The sequence below is a fragment of the Corylus avellana genome, chromosome 3 (genome assembly GCF_965113065.1).
Source record: "Corylus avellana chromosome 3, dhCorAvel1.hap1.2, whole genome shotgun sequence".
Classification (NCBI taxonomy): domain Eukaryota; kingdom Viridiplantae; phylum Streptophyta; class Magnoliopsida; order Fagales; family Betulaceae; genus Corylus; species Corylus avellana.
In genome coordinates this window covers 9,988,940-10,005,903 of record NC_142492.1, presented here as the reverse complement: position 1 = coordinate 10,005,903, position 16,964 = coordinate 9,988,940, and the positions used below count along the sequence as shown (strand labels likewise).

The 16,964-nt window shown below is 34.6% G+C and overlaps 1 protein-coding gene across 2 annotated transcripts; it reads right to left on the bottom strand.

Annotated features, from left to right (window-relative positions):
• Window positions 1-337: 337 nt before the first annotated feature.
• On the bottom strand, window positions 338-9,183 carry LOC132175346 (GPI transamidase subunit PIG-U). Of its 2 annotated transcripts, none has more exons than XM_059587259.2 (14): window positions 8,938-9,183; window positions 8,792-8,839; window positions 8,652-8,712; window positions 8,316-8,348; window positions 7,414-7,538; window positions 6,525-6,659; window positions 3,824-3,900; window positions 3,446-3,699; window positions 2,622-2,678; window positions 2,359-2,527; window positions 1,461-1,518; window positions 1,295-1,380; window positions 1,152-1,208; window positions 338-727 (listed from the first exon to the last, which is right to left on the bottom strand). In XM_059587259.2, the coding sequence occupies exons 1-14, from the start codon at window positions 9,098-9,100 to the stop codon at window positions 632-634; spliced, it is 1,419 nt and encodes a 472-aa protein (XP_059443242.2). In that variant the 5' UTR covers window positions 9,101-9,183; the 3' UTR covers window positions 338-631. The 2 variants fall into 2 exon arrangements, with proteins under 2 accessions (XP_059443242.2, XP_059443243.2); XM_059587260.2 differs by having other exon boundaries at window positions 7,414-7,518; window positions 8,938-8,979.
• Between the last annotated feature and the right edge of the window lie 7,781 nt (window positions 9,184-16,964).

The window sequence follows — 16,964 nt, the reverse complement described above, 5'->3', positions numbered from 1 at the left end:
TATAAGGCAACCATAACACAACCTATTTAATTAAACGGATTAAACTCGTCAACTATAATCCACTAATTTAGGTTCGTGGATCTTGTCAAAAATTGACAACACTACCCCTAGCTTGTTTAATTTTCTTTTCCTTCTGTTTAGTTTCTTTCTTATTCACTTTGCTGTATTATTTGTTCGGGGAAAAAAATTGTCAATAGTAAACCTAAATAGAAGAAATAGCATTCTTTCAGGGCATTGTCTTCTACAAATTCAAAGATTCGAGACTTATCATTGACCCACATCGGCTTCATTTGAACGAGAATCGAACAACATAACCATCCATAAGTAAAGCCCAGTAAGATTGAAGGTGCATTAACTATCTGCTTCTCTTATATAAACAAAACAAAACAAAACTGTACTGATTTACACTGGAAAAATACTATGAGGCATTGTTACTTCATTGCAGTAGTTCTACATATCCAGAAACTTGGGTAAAAAGAATTTCAAGAGAATGTTTATACCTGCTTTGAAATTGCGCCTATGCAAAGGTTGAACAAATGGAAGGCACTGCAATTTCTGAGGCTGGTGTGACTCTAATGCTCCAAGCCTCAGTGTCAGTGATCAGAAATATGCATACAGTTGCAACAAATACTTAAGTTTTGCCAGCTTGAAGCTCTGGAAGAGATAGCTTTCTCAGCTTTCGGTCATGATTGAGCATGGCACTTACACTCTCAACCACCAAAATAATCTGCAGAGAACTCCAGAACACTCGATTATTAGCGAAGGTTAATCCAATGTTTTCAAAGGATATAACAGCTGATAATTTCTTGGGAATCATTTGATATTTTATTGAAATTTCATATTTTGAGCAGATATTTCAGTATAAGGGATTATTACATTAGGTTTCTTTTAATCCAGAGTCAGCTGGTAATAGACCTATTAACCTTGCTTGAAAAATTAAAAGGAAAAAGCTGTTTTTTTTTTTTTTTTCTACGCAATACAAAGGAAATTGGGTAAGGGGAGAAATGGCACTAGAGCTCCACTATAAATGATTGTTATGACAAAGACTATATGTCAGCTTTTTCCTCCCTTAGCAACTGCAGTTCTGAATCATCTGATACTATCAAATTCACATCAAGGAAAGTGTATAATTTGACTATAAATAAACAAACCTGCAAACAAGCATAAGCCATTGCAGTTGCAAAATAGAAGTTTGCATTGCCAGTACCCTGCAAGTTTAATTAAATAAGTCAACATCTAGAAAAGAAACATCTTTACGCATCTGACCATTGAGATCAGCTTCAAAGAGCCATACCCTCCATATCCATAGGTTGTGCATCACAGGGCTAAGAAGAGAAACCCCAATGTAACCACAGAACAGGAAGAAAGAGAATTGCATATCTGCATGTCATGGAAGACAAAGTTTAGATATCAAACCGAGTCTAAATAAGTCAGTAACAAAAGAGAACCTGCTAACTTGCCTGCAAGTTCGTTAACAAACAACCCCAACAAACCCAAGTATAGAGCTGAATCTCCAACCTAATTGAAATTCAAACATAAAAAGCCAGGGAAGAACCAATTAGCTTCTTAACATAACATAAATTCAGAAACGTGAATAATAAAAATGTCAAAAAAGAAACCCAATTAAGTATCAGTTCTGGAGGCTAAGGTCAATTGTCAAATCGACACGACCAGAGAATTAAGATAAGAAAAATTGAAATCTCTCTGCGAACCTTTTTGGAAGCTTGCAGGTCTATCTTATAATTTTTTTAAGTAGCTTTTTTTTCAGAGTTTGTATCAAGATACCATGAAGATATGAGTAGAAGTAGATAACAAGGGAGGAAATGAATCCTATTAGTGAGGAGTCTTTCCTAAGAGATAATTTATGAACCTATAGCGCACGTATGAAAATTTTCAAATAACAACAAAAATATGATATTTCAGGAGTACATGCATAAGTTCATAACATACCCAAAAAGTTACAATCTCATTGACTAAATCAATTTCAACTGACAGTCAAACTTCTCTTTTCAAATTTCTAGGCCAGAGTCTTCCCTCCTAATTTCAAATTCTTAACCTAATTTAAAGGAACTCATACATGCAACAGATTCCAAATGATGGTAAAACTATCTTTCCAAATTGTGAAGGAGCTCTGCTGGCCAACAGGCCTTGGTGTTCTTTTCAAGTGTTTCAGTATTTAGCTAGTAATATACAAGTAATAATCATTTACCATACCTAAGATTATAAACTGACCTCATTTTTTGTTAAGTGTGCAATAAAAATAAAAGGACAACTTTGCAATATCTTTTGATCAAACTGCACAAGAAAACCCCTAATCCCAGTAAAAATCAAACTTAAATCAAATAAAACGGAACTTACAGAAGGATAAGACTTGAGCATTGAAGAGATTGCAATGTACACAAAAGCCAGAAAGTAGGGGCGGTGTTTCAGCCGTATGGCTAATGGCAGTATCATAAACAGAATATTCCCATGGAAAACTATCAGAAAGAAATTTCTGAAAAAATCAAAAACTTCCGCAAAGAAATACCTGCAGTACAACATCAGACAGACGACCATATAAGTCCAACAACTTAAAAACGCAGGATTTTGCTACATTACAGTAGAGTTATTTTTTGGCTCACCATAAGACACCAATATTAGGAGACAGATCTTGCACAGTGAGCATGAAGCCGTAAGTTCTGCAAAACCATCCATGCATAGGAAAAATTAAGATAGCTTATTAGACCATATAGTAACATTTTTTAAAGCAAGTAATCCAGCTTAAGAACAAAAGTTATGGTACATATATTGTCTATATGCATGAAATAAGGTCCATTAGAGAAGAACATATATTGGTGGGACACTCAATCTCAAATCTCAAGCACAAGATTTGTTTAGGAAATACAACCATATAGATTGTTTGGGATATCAAAGTAGTAAATAAAACCCCAATCTATAAAGAAGAACTTAACTTTGTGGTAGCAAAATCCTCCTGTTATTCTGTGAGTTATCCACCAAACTTTGGGCTTCAATTTTAGAACAACATAAAATATAAGGACCCCTTGTGCATGATTTTACTTTTACATGCGGTAGCTATAGCCTCAACATTGTATGATCTTTACTAAGTTTATTCAAACTACTCGTATTCTTATACACCAGAAATTTTTTGAGATATCTTCATTAACCAAACACGTATGAGATATCTGGATCAGCCAAGTTAAGTGCTTGACTTGTTATTATCCTCAGATTAGCCAGCCACTCTAGCAATCAGCCTACTATTCGTTCCTTGACCCAGCAAACAAGTCACACTCCTCAAGTGACATCTATATATCCTATTTTCCTATTTTGTGCATCTTCTATAAACACAGACAAACAAATCATAGAGATACAATTCTGAACTAGCTGCAAGTACTGCAATATCACAATGCAGAGCACTAGTGCATATTTTTATTATATCAACAGATACCTTTTAAACAACTCCCAGAGACCACCATACTGTTTAACAGATACTCCACATAGAACTAACACATAGATGGACCACAAAGAAGTCCAGAATAAGAAATGTATGATTGGTCTCCAGGAGAAAACATGTAGTACTTCTGGTCGATCCATCGAGGCCTCTCTATCTTCGGAAGGATTATCTCCAACTTCAATGTATCTTTGTTGCATGAACAATTTCCTAGGAGGAGTATCTGGACCATATCCTAATAAAAGAATCACCTGGAACAAAAATGATGATAAACACCCAAATATACATATCTATTGTAAATCTAAAGAACTTGTGCGTGTGTTTTTATAAAGGATTACCATTTCCATCAACACAATAGGGCAAAGAAAGGCATACCGGAATAATCAGAATTACAGGGTACAGGGACAGATGTGTTGCCATGACCCATCCAAAAGCAGCCAAGGGAGCTAGTCCTGCATTCCATCAGAAAAACATATTTAAAAGCAAGAAAAAAGCTACAAAAATAAGCAAGCCTCAAATACATCTTCATCCATCTCTATGTCAATTACTAATAATCCCACCAGGAAAACAATATATATCATGGAGAAGTAGTTTGATGAAAGGGTAATCAGAAATTAATATTATCACAAAAAAATGCACTTAGTTCATGTGATTTGGATGTTCTTGCATGGTATAATCGCCACATGATATGGGACCTCGACTTTGTCTCAAGGAATCAATTGATCATTGCCTCAGTTAGGATTACAACAACACTAGAGACAGTTGAGAACTCCATATAGTCATAAGATGATTGTGATCCAATGCATATGTGTGTGCATTTTTCCATCTTTATAGGCATTCATTGTTGCACTACTAGGCAGTAGAGACACGTTTTTTATAATAAGATTAAAATATTTTTATAACTATGTCGCAGAAACAGTTCCTAGGCCCTGGCCTCATGTGTAGGACATGTCTATCATTTGAGTATCTATGTGATTTAAGCGAATGAAACTTCAACCAGTTGAATGTTGATTGCTACGCGACCCAACTTCAGCAAGCCAGCCTCCAAGAATTAGCAATTATTCACAAATATGCCAGACAAACATCAAAAGAAGTTTTGGAAAAAGTTATGCAAAGACCAAACTCAAAATGTTTCGAGTTCAACACAAGCCTTAAATCAAAATATATCAGCAACTATGAAGAGGATACAAACATACTTATCAGAAAAAAATGAAGAGAATACAAACATGAGAGAAAATTAGAATATTAGTCTTTCGCTTTTTTTAGGGGTGTCAATGCAGGCGGTTGAAAACCGCCCGCTAACCGCTAACCGCTATAACCGCTTAACCGTATTAATCGCTAACCGCCTAACAGCTATAACCGCTTAGCGGTTAGCAGTTAGCGGTTATTGGGTTTACTAACCGTTACTGCTAACCACCTTTTTATATAATATATTTTTATAATTATAATTATAAAAATATTTATACATATAACATAATCACTTGATTATTAAATCACAATTTTTTTAAAAAATAATTAAATCAAAATTTTGAGTATTAATATATTATCACTATAATTTATATGATTATATCATTTTTTTTTTTTTTGATAAGTAATTTATATGATTATATCATATAATCACTTGATCATTAAATCACAATTTTTTTTAAAAATAATTAAATCACTATTTGAGTATTAATATATTATCACTATAATTTATATGATTATATCACATGATCAATTGATCATTAAATCATTTGATTATATAATAACAAATTATACATATATAATATGACATAACTCATAAGTATACCAATTCATACTAATACAACAATTAAATATCTAGAGACTTATTTCCAATGTACGTTATAAACTTATAAGTCTATATATGTTTTTTTTTATAAGTATAAGTCTATATATGTTATAAGTCTATATAAGTCTACATATGCATATGAATAATATAAATGTATAATATCAATACTTAATTATATGATTCAATGACAATTCAAATACTTTATTCAAGACTTCAAGTGAATCATATTATTAATGTACAATGATGATATGATTCGTATAATATCAAATTAAGTAATTGACATTAGATTAAACAATGACCAATGTGTTACATATAAATACAATTTAAGTATTAATGTATTATCATTATAATTTTAATAATTTATATATTATCATTATAATTGATATGATTATATCACATGATGACTTGATCATTAAATCATATGATTATATAATAATAAATAATACAATATAATATGACATAACTCATAAGTCATAAGTCTACAAGTTAATCATATGATTCATGTACAATGATAATCACAATTGATTCAATTGAATTAAACAATATATTACTTATAACTACAATTTAATTAAAGCATTGTTAGTAACGAAGGTTATCATTTTTTGAATTGTCATAGTATTTTAATTACAATACAATTATATTAAGCACGTTTTGATATGTGTACATGCTTGTGCCTTAATATTATTATGTTTAAGTTTATAACTTTTCTTCTTTTGATGTCCACAAGATTTGTTAGAAGACCAAATGAGAGGATTGATGAAGTTTTAATGTTTTATTTGTATCATTTAATATTTTTGATTTTTCAATATGGGCTCTTTTTATAGCAATTGGGCCCAAGAAGACACTAAAAATACAAAAAAAAAAAAAAAAAAAAAAAAAAAAGGGGTAAAAAAAAAGGCCCCAAAAAAAAAATGCTCAATTTTGAAAAAGCAGTTAGCGGACGGTTATCTATTTCACTAACCGCTAACCGACAGTTAGCAGTTGCGGTTAGTGAAATCAACTAACCGTTAAGGCAGTTACGGTTAGCGGTTATTGCCAATAATCGCTAGCTAACCGTAACCGCCTTGACACCTCCTAGCTTTTTTAATTTTTTTCCTCTTTTCTTTTTTTTTGGTTTGTGGTTTGGAGGGTCGTGGTGTGGAGGACGAAGGTCACTAGTATGATTATTTGAGGAAATTATGGTTCTCATAAACAAACTTGAAAGCAAAAATTACTAAGTTAATCTCAGAAACCCAAGCAGACAATGAAAACTTAAGTGCAATACAACAACTGTTAGCAGCTTACCTTTACATGCTCCAAAAAGGCACAAAATGATGGCCAGGTTTTCAACTGGGGATGTGGACAAACCCACACATGCGACTATCGTGAAAGGATTCCATAAGTACACAAGAGCAGCAATATCTCCAGAAGGAATGATCTCTACAAACAACACGAACACAGTGGTTTATCAGCTTGTGAAAGATGAATAGGGGGTAATCAGAATGATGGTTATATAGATTGATCAAAACACAAGTTTCTCGTAGAAGTACCATATGTGAATAGGTCTATTTTGAAGGGAAGGGGTGGGGAACATGGACTTGGACTCTTATAACAGTCACTTCCAACAGTCAATCCATCTGCCTGTAAAGATTCCAAATTTTCTTTCTTTTCCTCTGCCCTCCTACCATTTAAAAGAGATCTCAAAGGGAGGGGAATTTAGTGGCATAAACACTGCCACGATCAAAATTCACAATAGCCTACCCAAAATACTTTGCTAGCTTGAATATTCCAGTACCATCTCAGCTGATCCAAGAGTCATATTGCCAATGCAACAGCCCCAGAGGTAATTTTTCTGTGTGTACACCAGTACACGTCTAAACCATCAACACTGTTCAAACTTATTTATGGCTTAATAGGGTGAATATTTTATCTATCAAATGCATAAATCTTTTTAATCTTCCATCACCATCAACAAATCAGCTACACGCTAAATCTAAGAACGCGTTCCTTTTTTTTCTTTTTTTTTGGCTGTCCTACAGTCTGCAAGTTCAAAAGCTTGATTCAATTGTTCATTATTCTCTAGCATTTTTCTTGTACCAACACTCTCATTATCTAAAAATAAATTATAACTTTCCTGGAAAATCCTAATCACACCAGAGCCTAAAAGAAGTATCCTCTTTGACTATATAATTACCTGACTTTTCCGGTAATTTAAAAAGGCCTAGAAGTTTCAAACTCTGACTATATGTCATCTGAAGTTTCTGGCCACTACCACGAATGAGCATGGCATTGATAATATCTGCAATCACAAAAACCAAACTGTATCCAAGAGTGTGTTGATATTTACTGCCTCACCAAATATGCAATATAAGTTAAATAAGGAACAAGAAAAATGAGTAACATCCAAGTCTCTTGGAAAAAGGAGATGAAACAAACAAACACACAAGATTTTGAGCTGTCAAACACACAAAATAGAAGTGAACTTTTGTTTCACCAATTTCGAGTATGAATATGAAAGCACAAGTTCGTATTAACAATCATAATAGAATTACCATACTGTCACTAACATGGTTAAAAATACAAAAACACCAAGAGAAACGTCAGAGATGTTGTGGCCTGACAACTTGACAGGCAAGCCACCCAACAAATGTTGTAGTCTTGCAACTGAACATGTTCAAATGGTTCTTCTTCGAAAATGACACAAACACAACACAAAACACCAACAAGCAAAACAAGAGCACCAAACCCAAAAATCCTATTATCAAAATGAAAATGCGTTTATCAATGTTTTTTCATTCTTAAGCTTACTTACCAACAAAAATGAAAAAATGTTGACAAAGTGGTGCTACCAGAGAGAGCATGTATAAAAAGAAAATTGTGTCACATTATGATATGACACTATCAAAGCATGCCCGAAGTATCGATCTAATACCCAAGTGCACAAAAATGTAACAAATAATATATTTGTTCCAAATGTGCGAAATTATCACTAAACATTGGATTATTACGATTTAAAGCCTACGACACAAACAACCATCTGAAAAAAAATAATAATAATAATAATAATAGGAAAAAGAGACAAGAGATGCATGTTACCTGCATAGAAGATGATCAGGTAGCCCTTCGATTCTGCACCATCCGATAAATAGTTCAATAAATTTACCACACCAATAAAAACCGATTGCCTCTACACATTCTATTCAACTAAAGCACCAGAGTTCAAAATTATCTAAGACTCTGTTTGGCAGCGCAGATAAACGTTTGCCTAGATCAGATTAAGCTCTGTCGAATTCATAGCATCTAGCTTTATATAATTTCACCTTAAATTCATAACTCTAATTCGAAGTTGAACCGGATTTGAAATGAAGCATAACAAACCACATAGGTTCATTTTGCTATGATTGGACTGTAGTTTAGGCTGATTTGTGGTACCTTTGGACTGTGAGTGGCCCGAGAAGCGACAGTAGCAATGGAGAGCCATGGTACATAGATCCTGTACCACAAAAACACACAAAATTATATTCAAAATTTCACATAATTTCAAACTAACGAAAAGAGGAAAAGCAATGGACCTGCGTAGGGAGACATTGATGACTGTTTCAACCAGTAACCCTCGGCCACTGCAAAATCAGCAAACAGAAAAACGAATTGGATTAAGCCAAAGATCTAAGAATGGAATTAACGGTGTGCGAGAGAGAGCGAGCGAGAGAGAGAGTACGGCGGCGAAGGCTGGTGAGAGGCGTGGAGACTTCAGGGCGAGAAGCGAGGTTGAGGTTTTTGGGAAAGTATATAAGGATGAGTCTGAAAATGGCTGAGGCTATCACCCAATGCCAAAACCATGGCTGCTTCTTCTTCTTCCTGCTCTGCTCTTTAGCCTCCATTTTTTCGCAGTGTGTTTATCTCGGACCAGAGCTGAATTTCGAGTTTCAGGGGATCTAGCTTTAGCTTAGCTACAAAACGTCGTCGTCTAGAGAGACTAAGGCGTGACTTTACCTCTTCTAATTCGGAATTTTATTTCTAATTCCAACTACGATACACACACTTCTACCTCTTCGCACTTAATTTTTTGGTGGATTTTAAAAACATTTATAATGGATTAATTCAATAAATTATTATTAAATTAAAATATAATGATAGTTTTAAACTTATAGGAAAAGGAAAATAGGGTAAAAAAGTGAGAAAGTGTGTGTAGCATTATTCTTTTAATTAAAATGGGAAAAATGGAGACAAAGAAATTATATAGGTCTTTTTCTTTCTAAGCAAGAAAAAATGAGACTCTCCAAAAACAAACCCAAAATAAAATTACAATACAAAAAATACAACCAAATAATAAAAAATTAGCCAAAAAATGACATGTTCCTCTTTGTTAGGGTTGCAAAATTTAAAAGTGGTAGCTAAAGCCAAAGGCGTACGAACCTCGAAAGGTCCCCCAACCCTCTCCAAACCCCCACTTAGAAACAGTAACAACTGCAAAAGGAAACTGAAACGAGAAAGGCATTTTCAAAATCCAGCCGATGAAAAGGAGAAAAAACTCTGATTACACAAGTCTCCACTACAATATCAAACTACATTGGCACAATGAGACTAAAACTCACAAAACACAAATAATACAACATAAATATAGAATAACAAAGCAAATAACAGAAGCACAACACAACAACAAACCCAACAACAGCATCAACGATGGAGGAGAACGGCGTGCGGATGGTGAGTGCAAGCCACAAGTCAGCAAGTGAAGCTCATGTGTCGGCATGTGGGAATTAGGTGTGGGTACGGAGGGGGTCGACAGAAAGTAGAATGGCCGAGGAAGATGGTGGTGATGCGCGTTGATGGACAAGACTAGTGAAATATGACATATTGAGCTTTGAAAAAACCATTTATGAAGAAAAAAAAAAAAAAACACTAGTACCGCCAAGAAAGGCGAGGGAGGACATGTGGATGGAGGGGAGGTCGAGGTCAATAGTTCTATGGTGGGGAGATGCGATGTGGCCCGCCATTGGTGGAGGAGCGAGGAGGGGCCGACGTTGCTGGAGAAGGGAAAAATATACCAAAAAAACAAAGGGAGAGGAAGGAAAACAATACGATTGGAAAAGAAGAAGATGAGGAAGGAGGGAAAAGCTCATACTCTTAGAAAGAAGGGTCTCTCTAAAAAAAGAGAGAATCGAAAGAAGAAAAAAAAATTTGTTCACATAGGTCGTATTAATCCTAATGAAAAAAAAAAAAAAAAAAAAAAAAAAAAAAAAAAAAAAAGCGGTAGGAATGTTTTCAAAAAATCGATTGGAAGTGACCCATTTTACAATTTTGTGTGCTCTAAAGTTAGCACTACGAGACATCTTCGAAGCGGTTCAAAAACACTAAACATTCATGAAAATATAAAAATAATTTTCACATTTATGTCATGTCCAAAAAAATTTTAAAACCAAAAGCAAAAAATAACCCAAAACGCATTAACAATTTGTGGAAAAAATGATATTTATCATTCTATATATTATATTATAATTTTAAAAAATGAAATAGTTAAAACTTTATTATGTTGGCAACTTACTATTTACCATTTTAGTATTACTATATTAAAAATAATAAATATTAATGTGCTAAAATTTCTCTTACCTATTTGGATAAGTATACTTGGTAATTATTACAAATTAAGGCTTACAATATAAGATGGAAAGAAATTTTTGCCAAACCAGGCTTGAGAAAATATCCTACAACCCAGTTAAAATAGTGTTAAGTGTCTATAAACATTTAAAACGAACATTAAATTTTTAAGGTCATTAATAGTAGTTTTCTAACTTAGACTAACGTTTTAAATGTTTACAAACACTTGGCACTATTTTACATGGCCAAACTTGTGGGCTCATAAAGCCGGAGAGGGGATTGAGGCAAGGGGATCCTATCTCCCCCTATTTGTTTCTGTGTAATGATAAAGAGCACGCGGCGTGCCAAAAAAAAATTTTTTTAAAGAAAAAAAAAAAAAAAAAATTTGCTGCACGGGCGTGCTACGCACGCCGCGTGCAGTGAATCACTACTCATTTGTTTCTTATCTGTGCGGAATGGTTAAGTACATTGTTGAGCAAAGCCACGGAAGAAGGTAGCTTGACGGGGGTCCCTACTTCAAAAAAGGGCCCGCGTATAAGCCATCTTTTTTTCGTGGACAATAGCTTACTCTTTTGTCTGTCTAATCTTGCTAAATGGGAGTGTTTGACAAATATTTTACGGATGTATGAGGCAGCTTCGGGGCAGAGACTTAATAATAATAAAACTTCCATTTTCTTCAGTAAAAATACGACCCAAGGGGACAGAGTTGATTTGTTGGAGAGATCTGGAATCCAAGCTATCCAAAGATATGACATGTATTTGGGTCTTCTAGCCTTGGTGGGGAAATCATAGATTGTAGCTTTTAGGAGTATTATTGATAGGGTGTGAAAAAGGTTGCAGGATTTGAAGTTAAAATTCCTTTCCCAAGCGGGGAAGGAAATTTTGATCAAAGCAGTGATCCAGGCGATACCAACATATAGCATGAGCGTTTTTCTTCTTCTGAAGACGTTGTGTTCGGAGATTAACTCACAAATGCAAAGATTTTGGTGGGGACACCAAAAAAATGATTCGAAGATACATTGGATGAGGTGGGGGTGAATGGAAAAATCAAAATCTACAGTTTCGTGAATTTTATAGTTTCAATAAAGCACTCTTGGCAAAACAATTTTGGCATCTATTGTATCAACCTAAAAGCTTACTTGTAAGAATTATGGAGGCTAAGTATTATCCGGGAGGATCAATCCTTGAGGCACGAGTGGGACATCGTTCTTCTTTTGCTTGGAGGAGTATTCATAGCTCTTGTGACATTGTTAAAGAGGGTTTGGTATGGCGTGTGGGTAATGGATCTTCGGCTCGGATTTGGAAAGATAGGTGGTTTCCTTAACAACCTTCTTTTCGGATTTTATCTTCTCCTTGGTTGCTTAACCCGGATGCCAAAGTTAGTGAGCTTATTAATGAAAATATGAAATGATGGAATCCTCAGCTGCTGGAATTGTTATACTAAGGAGGAAACCCAATTGATTCAATCACTCCCACTTAGTTGTACCAATCAATGGGATGTTCTTATTTGGAGAGGGACAGCAAATTGTATATTTTTGGTTTGGAGTGCTTATTATATTCAACAAGACCTTGTTGCCCAATCTTTGGCGGGAAGCTCCTATCAAGTGAGTATACGAGAGGTGTGGAGAACACTATGGGCGTTGCCGGTTCCTAACGCAGAAAAATTTCCTATGGAGGGCGTGCCACGATAGCCTCCTTACATGTGAAAACTTGTGTGCTCCTATCAAATGAGTACACGAGAGGTGTGGGGAACACTGTGGGCGTTGCCGATTCCTAACGCAGAAAAAATTTCTTATGGAAGGCGTGCCACAATAGCCTCCTTACACGTGAAAACTTGTGTAAAAGGAAAATCATCACCGATCTTTTGTGTCCTTTTGTGGAATGGAAATCGAGACAAGCTTTCATATTGATAAGCGTCGAATGTTGCACATTCAAGCCCCTTAATTTACATATGTTAATTCCTTAGCATTGTTATTTGTTTGATTTTGTTTTGTTTTTGTGTTTTCAGGATATAAATCAAGATGCAATTAATTCCATTGATTTTGGGCTTAAAAGCACACTTTGAGAAGACCTAGAAGATATGGTTAAACTTAACCAATCATGGTTAAGTTTAAATTAAATAAAGAAAAGGATTAATTCGGAATTTCTCAAATTGGAGTCAAAATCGGATTGGATTCAATTTTGGATTCTGCATACGTCTCGGTATTTTGGCCATAACTTTCAGCTCAAATATTCGATTGAGGTGATTCAGGCGGCACTGGAAAGCTAACTCAAATTTATACAAATCATTGTGAAATAGCATTTTCCTAATTCGGAGCGCCGCATTGCCAAAATTGCCCCGCAAGATAGGAACGCAATTCTGGGCGAATCCTATTCCGATTTGGACTTAGGTTTTCTTTATCATAATTGGACTTGGACTTAAATCTCCGAAATTTATAGGATTCCTAGGGCTTCTAGGACTCTCCTAAGCCCTATAAATAGGCCTCTAAGCATTGAGAAAAAACACACCGCCTCTTAGAGCAAAATTCAGTAAATTGTCTTTGGAGCTTAGGAGATCATGAGCGGCTAAACCCCTTCGTGGGGTATTGATGTAGCCCTTTCCAAGCACAATGGTTTGATTGTATTTAATTTCTAGATTTTCAATTTATGCATGTTGATTGTATAATTATGAGGATTGCTACAATTGATTTATGTTCTTAATTATTAAATGCAATTGCTCTTAAATTCCAAAATCAATATTTGTGAAATTCTTCTCTTGTCTTAGAAAGTATTTTACTTTTATTGATCTCAAATCATTCTTGTTTTCTGTGATTATGAGGATGATGGTTATACAATGGGTTTAATTGACATATGATCAATAGGATTTGATAGGTCATGCCTAGGGAAGACGGATTGTACTACACCCTAGTTTAGTGTAATTTAGGTAGACAGTCCGTGCCAACCGAAGATGGGTTACACTTATTCATTGATTGTATGTATCCTGTTATAGAATTCGATAATTTATATCTAGGGAAGACGGGTCGTACCGCGTCTTAGTGGTTAAGTGGACGATCCGTGCCAACCGAAGATAGATTATGCTTATTCTTTAATAAGGTAGTTTCTTGTTTATTTATAACATGCATAGAATGAATTTATGAGATTAATTATGATTGACCATTGTTGTGCGGATAGAGGTGAAGTCAATACCCTACTCTCTCTCTCTTATTTTAAATCTCTTTTATTTTCATGCACTTTAGTTTTTAAGCAAATCAAATCAAAACCCCTTTTAATTAAGTTAACTTTGATCTTTTAATTTTAATAATTAAACCCTTGCAGTCCTTGAGGTTCGACACCCTCTCTATAGCCGTATCCTACAAAGATTCGTCCTATTGCGAGTGGTTATTTTTATAATTGATATTTTTGGTCACAAAAATACCACATCACATATCCTTTGGTAGTGTCCATTTGCCAGAGATGTGTGGAGCATGGGTAGGATTAATATCAAAAAATGCAGTTTTTCCGGTCTTGAGTTCATGCAAGTGGTAGAGGGAATTTTTAGTGCGTGTACGAAGGGGGATATCATTCAGTTTGTGGGGATTGTACGACACATTTGGTTGAGGAGGAACGACGTGCTACATGGGGGAGTTAGTTCACACCCTCGTGAACTTGTGCAAAGGACATCACGTGCCATTGAGGAATATAAACAAGCGCAAGTTGTTGGGGCGGTGGATAGAGAAGTTGTGGCAGCCCTAAGCCTAGTGTAGTGGGAAGCTCCTGGACATGGGTGGGTGAAAGCAGACTGGGATACGGCTTTGGACAAGACGACTGGTAGGATGGGCTTTGGAGTGATTGTTCGTGATCATAATGGGCGTGTGAAAGTGGCACGAAGCAGACCTCAATGTGGTTTTCTCACTCCGACAACAGCTAAAGCAAATGCGGCTTTGATGGCGATCTATTTATGTGTGGAGATGGGTTTCCCGAAGGTTCATCTAGAGGGAGACGCCAAGGTCATGGTGGATGCTGTGAAGTCTTTGGAAAAAAAGTTGCTACAAGGATGGGCATGTGATGGAAGATATAAAAGAGGGAATCCAGGCTTTCTCACAACAGAGGATGGAGAATGTGAAAAGGGAAGGGAACTATGCAGCTCATAGCTTGGCTAAGCTTGCAGCGACCAATCTAATGGATAGAACGTGGGTTGAGGATTTTCTTGAGTGTATTCAAGAAACTGTTTTACTGGAGCAATCTTCTTCAGTTTATTTGATTATCTAATGAGAAGCATACTGCTATTTTTCTTCAAAAAAAAAAGAGTTTGAGGATATTTCCTCCAAATCAGTGTGGATGAAATTTCTGTCCATATAAGATTATAGATTTAGTCGCAGTCTTTCACCCTATAAAGTAATTTTGTGAAGAAAAAAAAAAAAAAAGGTGCAAGTTGGACCATCTTAAGATACCAAAAAAGTATTTTCATAAATTTGTTGTGTCAAACATTAGTGATAGAATACATTACATAAGACGGGTGGTTAATAATTGTCGGCTAATTGCATTAACTGCTAACCGCTTTTGAAGACAATTAGGAAAAACCGCTAACCACTTATGTAGTTATTATTAGCGGTTTTATGCTTTTTCAAAACTGCTAACCATACATATATATATATATATATATATATATATATATATATATATATATAAAACAATGTCGTTGTTGTGCTTAAAATTTTAAATATATATATAAAAAAGTATAAAAATCTAAAAACGATATCGTATGTAGTATGTAGTATGTAGTAGGATATTATCGTATTACCATAGAAACAACATCGTTTTTTTTTTCTTTCTTTTTTTCTTTTTAAAAGCGATTAGTTGTTAATAACTCTACTAACTGCTAACCACCGGTTAATCGCCTAGGCGGTTAAACAGTTTATGTGACACTTACCATCCTAATCATTAATATAAATATATAATATGATATAAAGGGTAGAAGATGGGTGATTAATTGTAACTATTCTATCTGAGGGTAACCATGGTATTATTTGCCCATTGGGAATTGCTATAGAGGGGCCTAGACAACGAAAACCACATTTACTCTCTCAAGATCAATTGAGCTATAGCCTAACTCAGCCTCACAAGAATATTAATGATTTCTAATGCGACTAATAATAATCAGGCTTGTGTAAGTGATTCTCACTTGTAGAGAGTTGAATTCATGCCTTAGTACGTGTCCAATCTCATGAAAATTTGTTTTAGACCACTTAACCACAAACCACTAATTGTCCAATCACTAAAATTGGGGCGGAATCACCCTTTGGCTTGGGGCCAGCCCCCAAGACATAGGGTGGTCCCCAAAAAAATAAATTTTTGTTTAAAAAAAAGTAGACTTCTAAAAATTAAATTTTGCCCCCTCCAAACAAAAAGTTCTAGTTCCACCCCTTACTAAAATATAGACCTGTCATATAAATTTTTCTTAAGAGTTAATGGGAAAATATGTATACCGAAAAATATTTTCCAACAATAAAGCCAAATTCAATGGTGGGTTGGTAACCATCTGGTTACCCACTTCCTCACGTTAGGAAATGATGCGAGTATTAATCTGGGTCAGTCAAACACTCATCCAATAGAAGAACGATTCGGTCAACGACCACAGAATTTAAGGAATCAACAAACCTCTACGGACAACAAAGAAAATAAAAATTTACAAAATATTTCGGTAAGGTGATAAAAAGTGAATAAATGAAGAATTATACTATTATATATAAATTTTAGAAATAATTATCTTATACTCTATAGAGAATAATGTCGATGTTAATTCAACTTTAAAATATCAGCCATATTAAAGTCTATTTGGGATTGTAGTTTCGATAAGTGTGATTTTAAAAATTATGTTTTTTAAATCGCTACTTTTTAAAATTGTAAAGCGTTTGATAAAACATGTTAAAAAATATTTTTTTATCAAATATTTGTTATGCAAAATCTTAATTTTGGTTCAAATTCGCATCTTTTCAAATAAGCACCCCTAGCCTGCTTATCGAAATCACAGATTTTTTTTTTCTATTTTAAATTAAATGCTTTTTAAATCACAGTGTCAAACGCCTTACGATATCTTTTAAAAATGCAAATTATTCTTGTGAATTCGCAATCCCAAATGCACCCTAATGTTTATCGTATAATTTTCAA

Excerpts from the sequence above, each read along its gene's own strand:
- LOC132175346 (XM_059587259.2), bottom strand. The coding sequence starts at position 9,100 with ATGGAGGCTAAAGAGCAGAGCAGGAAGAAGAAGAAGCAGCCATGGTTT. Across the intron at positions 8,840-8,937 it reads TCTCACCAGCCTTCGCCGCC|TGGCCGAGGGTTACTGGTTG; the intron begins GTACTCTCTCTC and ends CTGATTTTGCAG. Across the intron at positions 2,679-3,445 it reads CTCTGGGAGTTGTTTAAAAG|AACTTACGGCTTCATGCTCA; the intron begins GTATCTGTTGAT and ends ATGGTTTTGCAG.